Below are 19,826 nucleotides of genomic sequence, written 5' to 3'. Positions count from 1 at the left end.
ACTCTCCTAGGCCAATTTTCTCCATAAACGTCTATAATGGCAGCTCTTATTTTCCTTTTCTCGAAACTAAAACGTCTCCAAGTCTGCAACCTTTCTTTATAGGGGAGTCACACCACCCCCTTGCTCATTTTTGGTTTGGCGAGACACATGCCAATTAAAATCAAAGCACCCCCAAACTTTCTTGCAGTTGCAAAACTGCACCGAAAGTGGGATTGCATTTTGCAGCCTCAAAACCACCATGAATGCACAACTGAAAAAGGGCCTGGTGGGGGAGGCAAAGTCTTCCCCACATCTATGCTTAGACCTCGAGACAAAACATCTCCCCACCAACATCCCCAGCTCAGTTTCACTTTCAGTAAACCCACCTCCCTTGGGAAAATGATGATCACTACTTTCACTAGGGCAAGCACCGTTTAACCAGGTCCTTCTCACCAGTCTAGAAAACGTAAACAACAACAACACCATTCTAGTAGAAGATTCACACAAAAATGGGTCTCCTTTCCCACACGCAAAGTGCCAGCACGACAACAAACCATTTGGACAGATACCTCACCATGCCAAGCCGTGACAATGGCCCTGCTCTTGATTAGCTGCTCCTTCCCTGTGAATTTCTCTAAGCACATAGTCATCTAAGGCAGGCATAGGATTTGTAGTCTGGGACTACAAATCCCATCATCCTGGTGGTCAGGGATGATGGGAATTGTAGTCCCAAACATCTGGAGGGCTGGAGTTTGTCTATGCCTAATGTAAAGCAAGCCCTTGCCCTCTACTAGCAGTAGGACTCTGGAAATATAATTGTGTGCCGTAGGAAAGAGACAAAGCCCCTGAGCAAAATGGCCCAGCACAGTGGTTCTTGCCATGAGGATGAATGAAAATGCAGGAAGAGACAAATTCTGCTTACTGGGAAAAAGGCACAGTTGTGATTCAGGGCAGCAAACAGCTTGCCCAAGGCAACCAAAACCGCAACAAGTATTGAGACAGAGAGACAGGCCTCTGGGAACGGCTCCCTTCACTCACCTTGGGGGGATCAAAGACCTCCAGGATGTAATCGTCGTTGTCCAAAGCCCCCGCTCTCCGCAAAACCAGCCGGCACCTCTGCCAGCAAGCTCCGCTGTCCATCGTAGCCTCGGTCACCATCCAGTATTTCAGACTGCCCTCTTTCTGAATCTGAGAAGAGGGGTCTTGCGAAAGGGCCCACGGGAAGAACTTCCGGGCAAGGCCAGGCTTTGAAACGGAGTCCAATATCTCCCCTCCTCCGGGGGCCGGCTCCAAGGACCTCCTGCGGAAAAAGCTGCGCCAACTCCTCCTCAAGCGGTCCAGGGAAAAGGGTCTCCTTGCGGCCAAGGGGGAAGCCGTTCCTGCAAGGTCCTCCGAGCTCCAGGCCTTGGTCAGGCATCGGGGGTGGGCCTCCGGGCCCCTGGCGGCCTGGTCAGCCAGCTCCACTTCGGCTTTGGCCACGACGCCCCCGAGGGAGCCCCCCGGCTGCTTCCGGCCGGTCTCCCGGTAATCCCGCACCCTGCTGAAGGGGAGAATGCGGAACCGGTTCATGGCGAAGCCATACTTCACCTCGTTGCGGAAGTACTGCTGGAAAAGGTCGGCAAACTGGAGGGAGAAGTTCTCGGCCGCCAGGACTTCGTGCTGCGGGTTCTCGCTGACAAAGAGGAGGTACTTGCGGGCCAGCTCTCTGGCAGTGGAGATGGCATGGTGCTCGCAAAACTCATTCCAGCCGCCGGGGTGCGCGGGGTCGCCTGGAGGGGCAGGGAGCCCGTTCATCACAGGGGCCGGAAACATTTGGGGGCACTGCGGAAAAACGAGAACACAACCGCAATAGGAATGAATGGCAAACGTAGTCATACGAGTAATAATGCCACAGGAGCAACAATGGACTTGAATTCATAGACACTGCCGGTTCTGACTACAGTGGTACCTCTGGTTACATACTTAATTCGTTCCGGAGGTCCGTTCTTAACCTGAAACTGTTCTTAACCTGAGACACCACTTTAGCTAATGGGGCCTCCCGCCGCCGCCAGAGCCCGATTTCTGTTCTCATCCTGAAGCAAAGTTCTTAAGCCGAGGTACTATTTCTGGGTTAGCGGAGTCTGTAACCTGAAGCGTCTGTAACCTGAAGCGTCTGTAATCTGAGGTACCACTGTATACGGGTCAATTTCAAGAGATTTCCCCTCAGGAGAGTTTCCATTTATTTTATTTATTTCGTAAGATTTACACACTGTCTGATTGCAAAAAGAAGAAGAAAGGAAACTCAAAGTGGTTTACAAAAGCGAGCTGATTGGTTTCTTGCGTCCCCCAAGAACAAGAACATCCCTGCATTGTCTTTCAATGACATTTTAAACCCCAAACCTCTTATTTAGCTAGTGAAACTGAGTGGAAAGGGTGTCTGGTTAGGATTCGGAGAGATCCAGGTTCCAAGGTCAGCTCAAGGGCAACCGCCCCGACCTGGCCACAGTGAACCATGCGATGGTCATCTCCAGGCTTGACTACTGTAATTTGCTCTACGCGGGGCTGCCCTTGAAGCTGTCCCAGAAACTCCAGCGGGTGCAGAATGCTGCAGCGAGGCTCCTCACGGTGTCTCTGCCACGGGAGCATATTCACCCAGTGCTTTTCAAACTGCACTGGCTCCCGGTGGAGTACAGGGTCAGATTTAAGGGGTTGCTTTTGACCTTTAAAGCCCTTCACGGCCTAGGACCCTCGTACCTACGGGATCGCCTCTCCTGGTATGCCCCATGGACAGCCTCAAGGTCCATAAATAGCAACACCCTAGAGGTCCCAGGCCCTAAGGAAGTTAGATTGGCTTCAACCAGAGCCAGGGCCTTCTCAACACTGGCTCCGGCCTGGTGGAACGCTCTGTCTCATGAGACCAGGGCCCTGCGGGATCTGATTTCTTTCCACAGGGCCTGTAAGACAGAGTTGTTCCGCCTGGCCTTTGGCTTAGAATCAGTTTGATTCCCTCCCTCTATTTCTTTTTTCCTTTCCTTCTCCTCCTGCAATGAGGCTACATTTTAATATTTCAATATTTTAATGTTGTATTTTAATTTTGCTTTTAAGTTGTAATCATTCAACTTGTTTTTATTATTGCTTGTAAGCCGCTCTGAGCCCGGCCTTGGCTGGGGAGGGTGGGGTATAAATAAAATATTATTATTATGGCTCAGCTGGACCTACCTCGCAGGGTTGTTCTGAGGAGAAGGTTAGGGAAGAGACAACACAGCAATATTAAAATGCAATAAATGCATGTGGTTGTAAATGTATAGCCTTAAAAACTGCAATATAGATCTCCTGATCTATAGGAGAAGGTTGTTCCTGGCTATCAGACTCCACATCTAGCCACCACAGCAGCCCCCTGACCACCCCCACCCCCTGGTTTTGCACACAGACCAGGTTCTTCCAAGGAATAGGAATGGACATGCTACGTTTCCAAGTATCTGCTCCACCACCCATATGGGAGGGGTGGGGAACCTTCCACACAGGGCCACAGGTGGCCCTGCAAGCCTCTGGATCTGACCCTCAGGGCTTCTCCCCAGGCAAGACACTCTCCCAGCAACACAAGCTTGTGGTCCTGGTTTGCATTCTCCTTGAGGGCTGGGATGCGTCCCTGAACTCTGAAACTGGAACCGTGACTGTTTAACGTGGTATTATAGTGCTTTGAATGAGTGCTGTGAGTGTGGTCTTAGTTCCACACTTTGCAATGGGAAGATATCCTGCACTGCAGTGCACCTGAGGGTACCAGGCTAGCTTAGCAGGGCAGGCATGCTCTGAGGCATATACCGGTAAGCACTCCTCTGTCCCTCCAGCGCCTCATTCGCAGCCTCTAAGCACCTGCTGCCTGAGGCAGGCAACCTCATCTCTACCTAATGGTAAGGCCGGCCCCAGGTTTGTGCAAGGAAGTCCAGCGCTCTCTCAAAGGCCTCTCTCTACACAAAGGCATGGGATTTCGCAGCCCGCTTGGCCCTAGAGCGTGACGCCCTTCCAGCAAGCCCCTCTCCTCATCCTGCAAAAGTGTTTTTAGCGTTGCAGCGCAAAGCAGGAAGCGCGTTCGTTGCCCGCCCCAGTCCGCAGCACATGGGCAGGCCTCTCTTCGCAGGCAGGCTCGAGACTCCCTCGAGAAAACCCATGCTTGCAATTTAAAGGCAAACTGACGGGAACGCCTCTCGAGGAAAGTTTGCTGGCAGAGAGAGGGTCCTTTAAATAATGATCACAATCCAAGTCTTGTAAACGGCAGCGTTCTGCCCACTGCAGAAGTAGCTATGCCAACTTCTGAGTCTAGCTCCACCAACCACTGCCAGACAGGGGCCCCCTGGCACCCCCACTTTCCCCAGGAGGCTGAAAAAGGTTCCCCGCTTCTGATTCACAGCTCGCCCAGATTGCACGCTTTCTTTAACAATCACACACTCGCAATGGGCTGCTGCACGGAGCACCCAGCGGCTGCATGGGTTGCGATTTCAGATCGGCCGGGAACTTTCCTAGGGGGAAAGGGTCAGTCACAAAACGCGAGCCGTGCGACATTTTGGGAGCACGCCCGGGAAGAGGAAAGCCGCCGGGGTCTGGCATGTGTCAAGAGCAGGCCTGAGTGGCAAGACATCCCAGGGGTCAGAGTGGGTGGGGGACAGGAAGACATAGCAGGCAGAGATCTGAGAAGCAGGGGTCTCGATAATGGGCAAAGCGAGGAGAGAGTTAGCTGCAGCAGGCCGGGAGCTGGAGCAAAGGAGATACCAGGATCCTTTCTTACGCTGCTGGTGACTTCACATGCCCTTGGTCAGAACAAACGAAAGGAAGAAGCAGGGGCACCACGTGGCTGAGAGGACCCCCACAGATACCACGCCGCCACGATTCTGGGCGGCCGAACCCCAGGCGGGGCGAGCCACCCGGCCCAGAAGAGCCGGCAGAACTTGGAAGCCAACGCCAGAAGCCTCCAATCCGCTCCGGATCCGGAACCCAGAAAGGCACGCAAACGTGCTCCGCTGCTGGTCGGGTGCCTGAGCTCTTTGCCCCCCAGCCGGGCCCCCGCCTGCTGGGTCTATCAGCGAGACCAGCCTGTGGATGACTCAGCAACTGCTCTCGTTTCCACACACCAGGCCTCGTGCTTCACCTCAAACTTTCCAGTGGTCACTGGGAAACGGGTGGGGGTAGGGGAGAGAGTGTGGGTAGGTGGGATCCAGCGGTCGTAGTTAAACAGGAGGAACCCCCAAGCACCACAATACCCCTTGCCCTGCAAAACAACAACAACAACAATTGGTCGTCCCTCTTCCAAAGGAGAGGTGCCATATTTGGGTTTTCCTTCCCATCGGACAACTACGTTATCAGCGCAACTGGATATGGCAGCTTTGTAGAAACTCCTGTTTTAAAGCCAGGATTGTCTTAACAACACACTGTAAATAGCCCACCCGGCGGTGGAAACCCCCCCCCTCCTAGTGACACAGCCAAAAATTGCAAAACAGCAAGCGCAATTTCAGGAAGGGGCTTCCCCCGCACTCCAGCGCAGCAGAGAAAGTAAAGGAAGGACCCCGCCCCAAATCGACACAAGATGTGCACCGTTACCTTGCAGGTGGCAGACTGGCACCTGTGGCCGGAGGGGGAGACCCACCCATTTGGGAAGGAAAGCTCCTGGTGCGAAAGTGGAGGGACCCCCCCCCCACTTGTGTGCGCAGAGTTCCCGGTCACGCACTAGGAAGGGCAGCGTTGACATGCGGCAACGGCAGCCGCGCAACACCGAAATAGAAGCGCTTGGAAGATTCCCCCTTCTGCCAGCCGAATAAAATAAAAAAACACACAATGGCTTTTTCTAGCGAGCACTATAGGAGGAAGTCCACTCCCAGCTTCTCCTCCTTTTTAGACTGGGGAAGTTGACGTGCTGCTCAGATGGAGGCAGGGGGAAGCATATTTCGTGCTCCTGAAGAGCAGGGAGGTCTGAAATTCTGGGGCAGTTGGGTTCTCAATGAGAACCCCTCCCTTGGCACACAGGGAGTGCATGAAAGAGGCAAACATATATACAAAACACACACACACTGTACAGCTGTAGGGCTGCCTGTTCCCCCCGCCAGCCACCCTTCTATTCCCCCCCAATTAACCTCCCCTAGAGCCTCCCCTTCTTGCCCCATGCAATTAGAAATCCTTTGACGGAGGCTGTGTGATGACAGCATTACATTTTAATGTATATAGGAAGATATTCAGTAGCTCACTAGTCTTCAGTGAGAGATGTTCAAGCCGCAATAGGATCGTGAGGTCTGACCTAGAATGGGTTGCATCTGCAGCACCGCAACAATCTTTGGGAGAGGAAAAGATTTTGAAAGAGCAATGGCAGAAGAAAGATGAGAGGGAAAGGAGGACGACAAGCAGAACCAGAAAACAGAACCGAACAGGAGTGTACAGAAGGAAAGAAATTGGCTCCCTCCCTTGTTTCCACGCTGAGGGAACCCTTTCCACAGAGACGGGTCTGCCACAGAACATCTTGGCATTGTGGACGGTGATGGGAAGCCACAAAGTGCACACTGGCCAGGCCTGCTATGTCTCGCCATCGCTCTGTGTGCGCCAGCTCCCCAACCCAAACCTCTGGCTGAGCACAAAACTTGAAACACAAGATGCCCACCGTTCCTGATCTACTCGGAGAACCGCCAACAAACTTCTGAGAAACACCAACCCATCCCCCAGAATGCAGCCAAGCTGGGCACCGCAAACAACCACATCCAGGATTCTGTCGCTCACACACTTAGCTGGCTTTCAGCCAAGAGATTGGAAAAATAAATGCTGACCTTGCAAGGAAAAGTAGGGAAAGGTGTATCGTGGAAGTTCACGACAGGACACTGAAAGTTTCCCCCAAAGTGTGCGTATGTTCATGCACACACACCTTTTCATAAAAGGCCCCTCACTACTAACAAAAATTCGTCATTACAGTCGTACCTTGGTTTACGAACAGCTTAGTTCTCGAACGTTTTGGCTCCCGAACACTGCAAACCCAGAAGTAACTGTTCCGGTTTGCAAACTATTTTTCGAAGCCGAATTTCCGACGGGGCTTCCAATTGGCTGCAGGAGGATTCCGTTCGACTTCCAAGGTACGACTGTATTTGTATTGAATTTGGAGAACACGCAATACCATTGTTGATTGGTGAAATATGCCTGTTTGCAGCCTCTCAATCTGCAGGCATTCTACAAAGTTTTTAATATTTTTAACACTGGCCTGTTAATTTTGGTAGCACTAAGCAGCCTTCCAAACCCCTCCCCTTGCTGTTTCTGCTCAGCATTTGATAGTCAGAGGTACATTGCCTTGGGCTATGGAGGTTCCATTTAGCTGTCATGGTTAGCGTATCGGACTTGGACACAGGAACCCTGGCTCTGGACTTCTTACGGTCCTCCGGAATTGCGAGCCACGGCCCTCTGTATCCATCCTTAATCTTCCCGGCATATGATACCAGCAAGTCGCAACAAGAGGCTCTGCAACTTCAAAAAGGCCGAGGCAAATCCCTCACAGATGATCCTCTTGGATGTTATCCAGATATGGCATCAGCTCCCAGGGGGATGGGCGGAGAAAAGGGAGACGATCTTTCATTTTAACCTGCAACCCACTGAGGACATTCCAGACAAATAAGACTTTGAGAAACCCCGTCCGCTCTGCTCTCATATGACCAGAATGAGGGGGGGAAAGTGTCTCGGGTGGGGGAAGGCACCAAAATCGCAAACCCAACTGCAGAGATTATCCAAAGACCGCTCTTCTTACCCACAAACCTAGTCAATAATAATAAAAACATTTTTTAAAAGTTTTAAAGTGTTGAGCCATAAATAAACTAGCAACGAGCGCAAGTTAAATGAGTTCTAGCATTGTCCCACCCCACTTATAATTTTATTTTATTTTTTGCATTTATGCACTACAATCCCCACCCACATATGAAGTTTGAAACCAATTACCAATGATCTGGAATGCATAATCCCAGAGGGAGGCACACCCGGTCTCATCCTGACCCGCTCTGCCCACAGTGACTTTTCCAGCAGGCAGAAAGAACAGAAGGAGGAGACGCTTCACTTGATATATTCCACAATTCGTGGAGGGTAAGGCTGTCCGTAGCTATGAGTTGCGATGGTTATTTCACAACCACCAACATTTCTGTTGTGCTGTGAGATGCAGTGGTAGCCCTTAGCTCAGAGGCCTTTATAAGGAGATGAGGCTAATATGATTGAGGGGGAGGGTCTATTGACCACAGCTCCCATCAGCCCCAGCTGGTAATAAATCGGCTAGCTAATAATTTGCTGCCCTTTGGGAATACCCCAAATCAGCTAACCAAGGCTGCTGCCTCACTCGGCTTAATGGTAGGGGCCCTCTTAGCCCAAGAGACATCGTTGTTACGAGTGTGTACCTGGACTCCCAGGTACGCAGCCAGCACTCAGGTGTATATTCTTATACACACTGCTGAGAGATTTAGGATCTTTTGCTGGAGTTATGATGTGTGCTTGTTTATGGGTGTGTATGTCAACAATCTTATGCCCACAAGAAGCTCTCACACGAAGAAATAAAAAAGGCTTGGTTTGTTACAAAAAATAGGAAGGACAGAATATATAAAAACGTTGCTTTAGACAGCAAAGTTATAGTCTAAAGCAGGTAGCATATAACAATATCTAACACACCTTGATTAAGGAGTGAAAGATTCTAAAAGCCTACAGAAGAATGGACATGACAATTTTGCTATAAACCCACACTATGAGGAGGAGAAAAGAAAGTATACCTGTCCTTAAAGCAAACCAGAGGCGCGCTGAATAAATTCTGTGCTGTTGGAGCTAGGAGAGCCCAATTAATATTTGCATCTATTTTTTAATACCCTTTTTGCCAAGGCATGCCAGTGGAGAGGGGAGCGAATTGTGAAATTTCTATGATTTCCATAGATACCTCTGGAATTTCCTGCCCTGGTTCTCACCTCGCCCATCTTAGTGAAGAATGGCTGATAGTGAGTGATTACCTGAAACTAGGCGTCTTTGTTTCACTTCCTTTACATCACTTTACTATTGTGTGGATGGATGAGGAGCTGAGTGCAGTCGTACCTTGAGAGTCAAATGGAATCCGTTCTGGAAGTCCATTCGAATTCCAAAATGTTTGGAAACGAAAGCGCAGCTTCTGATTGGCTGCAGGAAGTTCCTGCAGCCAATTGGAAGCCGCAGGAAGTTCCTGCAGCCAATTGGAAGCCGCAGAAGCCCGTTGGATGTTTGGGTTCCAAAGAACGTTTGCAAATCGGAACACTCACTTCCGGGTTTGTGGCGTTCAGGAGCCAAAACGTCCGAGCACGGCCAGATGAGGCCCTAAGCTACTGAAGGTAATGGGGCCCTTTATATGTCCAGCTGTCCTTTGTCAACAACAAATTGTTGCTGTTTTTTTGTGTTGTGCTGTTTTTTGTTTTGTGTTAAAGGGACCCCTGACCATTAGGTCCAGTCGTGACCGACTCTGGGGTTGTGGCGCTCATCTTGTTTTATTGGCCGAGGGAGCCAGCATACAGCTTCCGGGTCATGTGGCCAGCATGACTAAGCTGCTTCTAGCGAACCAGAGTAGCGCATGGAAATGCCATTTACCTTCCCGCCGGAGCGGTACCTATTTATCTACTTGCACTTTGACGTGCTTTCGAACTGCTAGGTTGGCAGGTGATGGGACTGAGCAATGGGAGTTCACCCCATTGCGGGGATTCGAACTGCCGACCTCCTGATCGGCAAGCCCTAGGCTCAGTGGTTTAGACCACAGCGCCACCCGCGTCCCTTTTTTGTGTTGAATGTACGCTATATGGTAATTGATGGACCTAATATGTATCTAAAGCCATTTGCCACTGTTGCTGTATGTAGGTTTTAATTTCTTTGTTTTTTATCGTATATTTTCCAAATCTACATTCAGTTTTTTCCCCCTTTAAATTTTCTGGGGGCCCCCAAGAGAGTGGGGCCCTAAGCTATAGCTTGTTTAGCTTATACAGTCATACCTCGGGTTGAAGTTGCTTCAGGTTGAGCGCTTTCGGGTTGTGCTCCGCGGCGACCCGGAAGTAACAGAACGCATTACTTCCGGGTTTTGCCGCTCGCGCATGCGCAGATGGTCAAAATGATGTCACGTGCATGTGCGGAAGCAGTGAATTGCAACCTGCGCATGCGCCGACTCGGGTTGCGTTTGCTTCAGGATGCGAATGGGGCTCCGGAACGGATCCTGTTCGCATCCTGAGGTACCACTGTACGTCAATCCAGCCCTATGTCCGAGTACCAAGGCGTTTGGGAGCCAAGGTACGACTGTATTTACCTGACAGCTAAATTTGCATGTGTTAATCATTAAATCAGATGTGTGTGGATATTCCTGAATGGCTTTCAGCAGGGGGTTGGAATCTGGCTGGTTCCATAGTCACCAAAGCTCATCTTTGGATGGTCTCATGTCGTATTAGAGTTATTTCAATCTTATGCCATGACCTACAGAGATAAACCATATCATAAATTCAGATTCACGCACACCTCCTTACACTTCTTGCTCTATAATGAGACGCTGCTTTTGGGAACAGGCCAGGGGACAGTTGTTTTGGACAACTGCTCCCATCAGTCCCAGTCAGGAGAGCATCAGACTGCTTCAAAGCAATTCTCCTTTCTCCCTGCCTGCACCCTCAAGCTCTCCCCTCCCTCCGTAGGAGCATTCAAGGCCTCTTCTCCAGTTTCCTTGACAGCTAATCCTGGCCTCAGGTTGCTGCAATCCCTTGGCACCTGTAGAGGCCTGTCACTTGTACAGGTGGTGTCATCTCAATATGAATATTGTGGGGTGAGGGCGGTAGGATAAATCATAGAATCATAGAATCATAGAGTTGGAGGAGACCACCAGGGCCATCGAGTCCAACCCCCTGCCAAGCAGGAAACACCATCAGAGCACTCCTGACATATGGTTGTCAAGCCTCTGCTTCAAGACCTCCAAAGAAGGAGACTCCACCACACTCCTTGGCCGCAAATTCCACTGTCAAACAGCTCTTACTGTCAGGAAGTTCTTCCTAATCTTCTTTCTTGTAGTTTGGATCCACTGCTCCGTGTCCGCTTCTCTGGAGCAGCAGAAAACAACCTTTCTCCCTCCTCTATGTGACATCCTTTTATATATTTGAACATGGCTATCATATCACCCCTTAACCTCCTCTTCTCCAGGCTAAACATGCCCAGCTCCCTTAGCCGTTCCTCATAAGGCATCCTCATAATGCTCCAATATGGGGCAGAAATCCTAATTTCAGCGGTCTAATGAACCTTCAGCTCCACTTTTTGCTTATTCAGAAGTGTATTTTCTCACAGAGCATGGTGTAACGTGGTGTTAAGTGGTTAGAGTGTTGGTCTAGGACCACAAGGGTCCGGGTTCAAATCCCTGCTCAGCCACAATGGCCCAGAAAATTGCCTTCCAGCCCTAACCCGCCTCACAAGGTTCTTGATAGGGTGGGTGCGTGGTGTGGAAACGAACAACACTCCCTATATCTTGGGCCCTAAATTAATTGCAAATTAAAAGAAAAAGTCCATGCCCTCCAGGAGCTTCCAAATGTCAATGGCAGGAACAGAGCGAGATGAGTCAATGTGGCCAAAGATGCGAGAATGAAGAGGTTAAATGAACAGCTTTGTGACTGTTACTACTACCACTATTATTATTAAGAGGCAGATTCACTGACCACCAAGAGTATGGTTCCACGTTCTGATTTAATTCTTCTCTTTCTTCACAGCCACTAGGATTGTCCTAAGGAGCTACAGATTCTAGCAAGTGATCCGGAAAACCAAAAAGCAAGCTAAACTTGGGGGTGGGTGGGTGTTTACACACGCACGGAAGATACATAATTTCAGCAAAATAACTACCAAACCCATAATCTTAATTAATCTGGTTTCTGACAGACACCTAAATATATATAATGATGGGGCTCATCGGCTCTCAACTAGCAGACTATTCTCCAAAGCAGAGGGCATCCTCTGCCCCCTAAAAGGGCATTGCATATTGTTGCCTCTTAGATCTAAACCATGGGTAGGCAAACTAAGGCCTGGGGGCCAGATCCGGCCCAATCGCCTTCTCAATCCGGCCCACGGACGGTCCGGGAATCAGCGTGTTTTTACATGAGTTGAATGTTTCCTTTTATTTAAAATGCATCTCTGGGTTATTTGTGGGGCCTGCCTGGTGTTTTTACATGAGTAGAATGTATGCTTTTATTGAAAATGCATCTCTGGGTTATTTGTGGGGCATAGGAATTCGTTCATTATTTTTCTTCAAAATATAGTCCGGCCCCCCACATGGTCTGAGGGACGGTGGACCGGCCCACGGCTGGAAAAGGTTGCTGACCCCTGGTCCAAACTAATAAACAAGGTCCAGACCAGGGGTAGGCAACCTAAGGCCCGGGGGCCGGATCCAGCCCGATCGCCTTCTAAATCTGGCCTGTGGACAGTCCAGGAATCAGCGTGTTTTTACATGAGTAGAACGTGTGCTTTTATTGAAAATGCATCTCTGGGTTATTTGTGGGGCATAGGAATTCGTTCATTTTTTTCTTCGGCCCACCACAAGGTCTGAGGAAGGGTGGACCGGCCCATGACTTTAAAAGTTTGCTGACCCCTGTATAATACAGTTAAAGCACGTTGTGTTTGTTGGGTTGGAGAGGGTCACAAGCTGACTTAAAATATCCTTAACAAGAGTAGCATTGGGTGTAAGAGGAATAGTGATAATGGGGGAGAGATTTGGATCACCCTGAACCAGAAAACACAGCCATCCTTCAAAATCTGCACTTCTCTGAATTTTGTGGTGCAGTTCTCCAAATTTATATATACTAAGGGGAAGATTGCCTAACACCGTCCATAGCAATGAAATAACACCAAAATGCATTATGCTAGGCGGTGCAAAATTACATTTTAAAATGTTGGTTATTAGGAACGATTCACAATAAACAGCTGGTGAATTTTCATGACAACTTCTAAAGAGAAAAATCGCAACAACAAAAAAAGAACGGTTGAAACTCAAAATTGACGGATTTGCCACCTGTGGCTGGAGAATTTCAGTACGCGCAGCTTATTGTGGGGGGTGGAGAGATAAATTCATTCTCTGTCCTGCAGCCCTGAAAGGCATAGCAAAGCCACTGGCCATCTTTTGCACCAGGGCAGTCTAGCAAAGGCCAAAGGATCACAGCAACCAATTCTTCTTTTTTCCACATACACTCAGAACACAGACTTTCAAGAATCTCTCAGTGGGTTCAAGGGGAGACACAGGAAATGACTGACAACTGAAGCACTTTTTTTCTTTCTGTTTTTCAGAGATGGGTCAAATGCAAACTAATGGCTGGACTAATTCCACAAAAGCACACACATTAGCATTGCACATAGAAAAGAGAAGCTTGACATTCTCAGCTTTAATTTACGTAGTTTGTGGGGTTTTTGGTGTGTTTTTTTCAAGTTTCTAGTCATTGAAGAGGAAGGGTTGCTGCAACCGTATTTGGCAGTGGGGCAGGGAAGATTTGAGGGGGGGCGGGGTGTTCATGATGTTCATGACCAAAGGGCCCCAGTGGGGGGGGGGGCTACATGAAGGAACTGGGAACACCCATTTGAGAGACTAAAATTTTGCTGACATTGCATGAGTTATGTATTGGTTGCATTTATTTTTTCCTGCCCATTTATATAGCCTGGCTTTAAAAAACGTTGCTTTTGTCCAAATGTGTGTCATCTCCACCACCAATCAAGACTGTACACCTGTAAGATTTCTCTTGCCACACATGCGGTTAAGAGTTGCCAACTTTTCACCTTTTATACATGCAGAAATCTAGCAGACAAAAGGTTTTCCAGGCATGGAGAGAAATAGTTAAGAGAAGAAAGTGTCTCCGTCTTTTGTGTTCTATTTTAGCTGCCCAATCAAAAAGGCAGAAGTTCTCTGGCCCAAACTGGCAACCCTCAAAGCAGCAGCACATTTTGCATCGAGGTGCATGGAAGCCACTCCATGCCAGGCAGCAGGGAGAGAGGACCCCCCCCCAACTTAGGGGTGGCAGGTTCAAATACCGACCAGCTTGTTAAATCAAATTACCTAGTCAGGGGGAGGTGAGTCTTCAATATTTCACGTTTGGATTTTCAACTAAAACCCTTACCAGGAAAGGATAATGTCTGAATGACAACTGGTCTGGGGAAAGTATTGGGCAGATGCCCTGATCGGATTTTATCTGGACTGAACGAACTGGGCATCTGCATGCTGTGGGAAGATTTTTGGACTGATTTGGCAAAAACATCAGACTGCGAAGAGATGCTGCGAACCTACGGAGGGGAATCTTGGACTTAAAAATCACACAGAAACACACTGTTTTGAGCTATCTCGCTTGCCGGAACAGCTCAGAGGCTGCGGAAAATACAGCGGCACCTCGGGTTAAGTCCTTAATTCGTTCCAGAGGTCCGTTCTTAACCTGAAACTGTTCTTAACCTGAAGCACCACTTTAACTAATCAGGCCTCCTACTGCCACCGCACCACCGGAGCCCGATTTCTGTTCTCATCCTGAAGCAAAGATCTTAACCTGAGGTACTATTTCTGGGTTAGCGGAGTCTGTAACCTGAAACGTATGTAACCCGAGGTACCACTGTAATGAGGATTAACATCAGAATGGCTTATGGGAACTATCGGGAATGATTATGAAAAGCAGTAGAAGTATGAGGTGATCAGATCCCGCCCCCCCCGACCATGGTGAAGTCCCCCAATTTTTTTTTTATAATTTGGCATAATATTTGATCTGTTGGGTTATTGAATAATATGCATAATTCGGAATATATGATGTGGTTTGATTGGGTTGTTAAAATGGAAAATTTAATAAATATTATTTTAATAAATAATAATAGGGGTGGCAGGTTCATATATTTAAAAGGGGTGGGGGTCTGGGGAAGGTCTCCCACGCACGAGATTGTACATTCAACTGGTCCAAGATTCCAGCGGCCAGATTCCTGGCTGAGTTGCTTTCACATCTCATATAACTCTCTTTGTAAAATAGCTGAACTGATTGCCGTTTTGTTTCCTGGCCCAATTCAAGGTGCTCACATTGGTGTTTAAAGCCCTCAATGACTCAGGCCCCAAACACCTGAAAGACCACCTACGGTTACCAGACGTCCCCGTTTCCCAGCGACAGTCCCCAAATTTACAAACCAGTCCCCATACAGAATCCATTGAAGTTGAAGTGTGTCCCCAGATTCATTGAAAAATAATCTGGTAACCTTGCTACAGACCCTCTCAGGTACCAAGATAAACCACCCTTTTGGGTAGTTCCATCTCAATCAGAATTTCAGGGTTGCTGGGTGGCCCAGGGAGAGAGGGCATTCCCCGTGGCAGCCCCTAAACTGTGGGGCTCCCTACCCACAGAGATGCGCCTGTCTGACACTTTCATTCCAGCATACAGTGGTACCTCGGGTTACATACGCTTCAGGTTACAGACTCTGCTAAGCCAGAAATATTACCTTGGGTTAAGTACTTTGCTTCAGGATGAGAACAGAAATCGTGCTCCGGCGGTGTGGCAGCAGCAGGAGGCCCCATTAGCTAAAGTGGTGCTTCAGGTTAAGAACAGTTTCAGGTTAAGTACGGACCTCTGGAACGAATTAAGTGCTTAACCTGAGGTATCACTGTACAACTTTCGGTGAACGCTGAAGATTCACTTCTCGACCCCGGCTTTTGGCATTTGAGATGTGGTTATTTCTACAACCCACCTTATTTCTGCGATTTTAAGTTCCTTCAGACGGTTATGCCTTGCAACTTGCAGTTATTCTTACAGATGTTTGGTAATTATTAAGAGTGAATTTCTGTTTATCATTTGCTGATGTTTTTCGAGAGTTAATTTGTGCGCTATTATATTCCAATAGGTTATTGACTATTACAGTGGTACCTCGGGTTAAGTACTTAATTCGTTCTGGAGGTCCGTTCTTAACCTGAAACTGTTCTTAACCTGAGGTACCACTTTAGCTAATGGGGCCTCCTGCTGCCGCCACACCGCTGGAGCCCGATTTCTGTTCTTATCCTGAAGCAAAGTTCTTAACATGAAGCACTATTTCTGGGTTAGCGGAGTGTGTAACTTGAAGCGTATGTAACCTGAAGCGTATGTAACCCGAGGTACCGCTGTATTCCATTTAATATAAGTTGTCCCACTTTAAAGTTACGTTTTATTACGATTTTTATTCTAAGGTGTGTTCTAAGGTGTGTTCTTTGTTGTATATTTTGTTGCTTGCGCGTAGCAATACAGAAAGGCGGTATACAAATTAAAAGTGAAATGAAATGTTCTAGTTGTTGTAACCACCCCAAAATCTTGGGGTGAATTGGGGGGGATAATAAATGCTCCTACACTAATGATAACAATAATAAGCATTGAGGCAGCCAAGATGGCAGATCACAGCCATTCCCCAATGTACGCAGGAGAGCAGGGAAAAGCAGTTGCAAAAATCCTGCGCTCTTCACATCTAAACCCAGCTGTCAGAAATCCAACAGGGGTAGCTTTCCCATCAGGACTCATTTCCATGCTGCCTGCTGGCTAAAACGGCACAGCTCAGCCTGCCCACCCCTTCATATCCTGAGCCAACAGCTCCTCAGTACTAAGGAATGGGCACTCTGTCCATGCTCAGGGGCACTCTTTTTCTGTACTACAGCACAAGGGAAAACCCCAGGTTTTTTTGGGGGGGGGCTCGTGTTTTGTCCCCAAGCAATCAACTTTGAATAAAAGATGTCCTTTTTATGGGGCGGGGGGAGAGATAGTCCTCAAGCAAGTAGACCCAAATTCGAAGTATTTCCCGGAGCAGAGGCGCGCTAGGTGAGCGGTCTGCTCCGAGGGAAGAAAAAAGGCGGAGTGGCGGAAAGCTGGGGGTCCCCTTACCTGTAGGAGAAGCCGGCGCTCGTCCCGTGGCCCATGGTGCGCCTTGCCCGGCGCCCGTCCGCCCACAGCCCTCGCCGGGGCGGCAGCAGCAGCGAGGAGAGTCCGCCTCGTCGAGAGAGAGATACAAGGCGGCGGCGGCGAAGGGACCGAGCTCGCCTCGCCCCCTCCAGGCGCCCGGGCGGCGGTGGCGACGCCTTTTTCGGGCGGTTATGTAAAAGGCAGCCCGGGTCCGGGAAGGAAGGAGGAGCCGCCCCTCGGGGGCCGCGGGAGAGCCGGGCCGGCCGCGCGCTCTGGCGGCGAAAGGCTCCTCGGGGCGCGTCGTCGGAGGGAGAAGTTGGCGCTCTGGCGCGCTCGGCGAGAAGCGCCCGGGCGCGCAAGGAAACTTTCTAGCGCCCAGTTTCGGTCCTCGAGAGCGGAAGGCGGCCGGGGTTGTGTAAGCGGGAGGGCCGCCGAGCCGCCGCCGCTCCGCCGGCCCGCATCTTTCCCACCCTCGGAGGCGGCTCTTCGCCTCGCCAGGAAACGGCGCGCAGGGGCGGAGGAGAAAGCGCGGAGAAGCGGCCGAGAGCGCACAGGAGTTGGAGAGGTCGCAGGGCTCCCCGCGCGCCCCTGCTTGCCAGCTCTCTGCCTACACAAGGCTCCCGGTTCAAGTGTCTGCCGGCCCGTGTCGGTAATACTAGTCTGGATGGGCTCCGTATGAGGCAGCGCCTTGTTGGAGGAAGGGCGCAATGGCAGAGCAGCAGCAGAAGGCTCGGGTTCCCTCGTCAGCATCTGAAAACCCAAAGTGCTGCTGCCCATCCGTGTCGGCAATACCAGTCTGGGTGGACTTCGTATGAAGCAGCTTCTTGTTAGGGAAAGGGCCGAGCAGTTGCTTTGCTTGCAGAAAGCTCGGGTCCAGTCCCCCCAAAGTACCGCTGCCAGCCCGTGTTGACAAAACTGGCCGGTATGAGGCAGCTTGTTGTTAGGGGAAGGGTTGTGTAGCGCAGTGGCAGGGCAGCAGCTTTGCTTGCAGAAGGCTCTGGGTTCCGTCCTTAGCACCTGAAATCCTGGAGAATGCTGCCAGTCAGTGTCAGCAATACTAGTCTGGGCGGACCAGCAGCTTGAAGAAGGATAAGGCAGCTGCTTTTTTCCCCATTCAAAATATTTTAACTGAAATTTTAACAGACATAAAAGAGATGTGCAACGTACAACGTGAATAAAAACCTTTTGTCACATCAACCAAGGGAAGAGTTATTTGCGAGCGACCTTTACTTTTTCTGGCTGGGAGTCCAGGAGAGAGGAGCGGGGGGGGGGGGGGAGAGTGAGAGGGTAAAATAAGGAGATAAAGAAGGGAAATTCAGTCCAGTTCTACCACATTAAGAATGCATCCTCCAGAATGAAGCATCACCTCTAGGACAGCGCAAGCTTTGCTGTTTGTTTATAAAGTTGATGAAAAGTTGCCAGATTACCGTACTGAAAACTGGCCTTTTTTGGTTGTGCCTCACATCAGTCGAGGGTGGCGTGCCAAACTCTATGATGCCACTGGTCGGAAGCCACCCAGAGTGGCTGGGCAACCTAGTCAGAGGGGCAGGATAAAATTATTATTATTATTATTATTATTATTATTATTATTATTATTATTATTATTTGTGGTATGACAATGTAGTTTGCATCTTTCCAACGAGTTGCTAATTCTGATCTAGCAGCTGCCTGCAGCAACGCTGATTGAGTTTTTGTGTTAACAATTGCCAATAATGTAAGGTTACCAGATTTTTTTCCAATGAATCCAGGGACACTTTTCAACTTCAATGGATTTTATATGGGGACTGATTTGTAAATCCGGGGACTGTCCCTAGGAAACGGGGATGTCTGGCAACCTGACAAGAATGCTATCATGGGACCTGAAATCATCACCCATCATCACTTTTAATTTGCATACCGCCTTTCTATCTTACAATACTACAAGCTGAAGAAACAGCTTTAAAATAAGCAATCTACATCAAATAAAGTAACATTTAACAATCATTAGAATAGTATAGAATAATAATAAAGGTAAAGGGACCCTTGACCATTAGGTCCAGTCGTGGCCGACTCTGGGGTTGCAGCCCTCATCTCGCTTTATTGGCCGAGGGAGCCGGCGTACAGCTTCCGGGTCATGTGGCCAGCATGACTAAGCCGCTTCTGGAGAACCAGAGCAGCGCATGGAAATGCCATTTACCTTCCTGCCGGAGCGGTACCTATTTATCTACTTGCACCTTGACATGCTTTCGAACTGCTAGGTTGGCAGGAGCAGGGACCGAGCAACGGGAGCTCACTCCATTGCGGGCATTCGAACCACCGACCTTCTGATCAGCAAGCCCTAGGCTCTGTGGTTTAACCCACAGTGCCATCAGCATATAAAAATTAAACAGAAACCCACTCTTAACAATTACAATAAATAATTTCGAAACTACAGTACAATCGGGACGCGGGTGGCGCTGTGGGTACAATCTCAACGCCTAGGACTTGCCGATTGCATGGTTGGCGGTTCGCATCCCCGCAGCGGGGTGCGCTCCCGTCGTTCGGTCCCAGCGCCTGCCAACCTAGCAGTTCAAAAGCACCCTTAAGTGCAAGTAGATAAATAGGGACCGCTTACCAGCGGGAAGGTAAACGGTGTTCCGTGTGCTGCGCTGGCTCGCCAGATGCAGCTTCGTCACGCTGGCCACGTGACCCGGATGTGTCTGCGGACAACGCTGGCTCCCGGCCTCTAGAGTGAGATGAGCGCACAACCCTGGAGTCTGGCAAGACTGGCCCGTACTTTACCTTTACAGTACAATCAATAAAACAACTGCAAGCCACAGTGCATAAAATAATGCAATACAAATTGAGAAGCAGAGACTGGAGGGTGAGGCAAGGCAGGTGGAAGAAGGCCTTGCTGATGGAGTCCCTTCCCTCATAGTTCTTCCTCCAGGACCAGCTTCCTTATGAAATCGCAGCTGGGATGGTAAATGCCTTGTTCCAGAAATGGTTCGTCTTCTCACAACTCCA

The 19,826-nt window shown here is 49.4% G+C and overlaps 1 protein-coding gene across 2 annotated transcripts in view; it reads right to left on the bottom strand.

Annotated features, from left to right (window-relative positions):
* SH2B3 (SH2B adaptor protein 3) overlaps positions 1–17,422 on the bottom strand; it is a 67,242-nt gene extending 49,820 nt beyond the window's left edge. The window contains exons 1-2 of one of the 2 annotated variants that reach the window (XM_083753278.1): positions 16,824–17,422; positions 1,018–1,800 (exon numbers count right to left, since the gene is read on the bottom strand). In XM_083753278.1, coding sequence (XP_083609404.1) covers positions 1,018–1,791 — 774 coding nt within the window. In that variant the 5' untranslated portion in view covers positions 1,792–1,800; positions 16,824–17,422. Of the gene's footprint in view, positions 1–1,017; positions 1,801–5,550; positions 5,735–16,823 lie in introns of those variants that run through there. The other variant, XM_083753279.1, reaches the window with a different exon arrangement.
* Positions 17,423–19,826: the final 2,404 nt, after the last annotated feature.

This window comes from Podarcis gaigeae (assembly GCF_964106915.1).
Source record: "Podarcis gaigeae genome assembly, chromosome: 8".
In the NCBI taxonomy this organism is placed as follows: domain Eukaryota; kingdom Metazoa; phylum Chordata; class Lepidosauria; order Squamata; family Lacertidae; genus Podarcis; species Podarcis gaigeae.
Note: the sequence above shows the minus strand (reverse complement) of the source record. Positions and strands in the feature narration are given on the sequence as shown.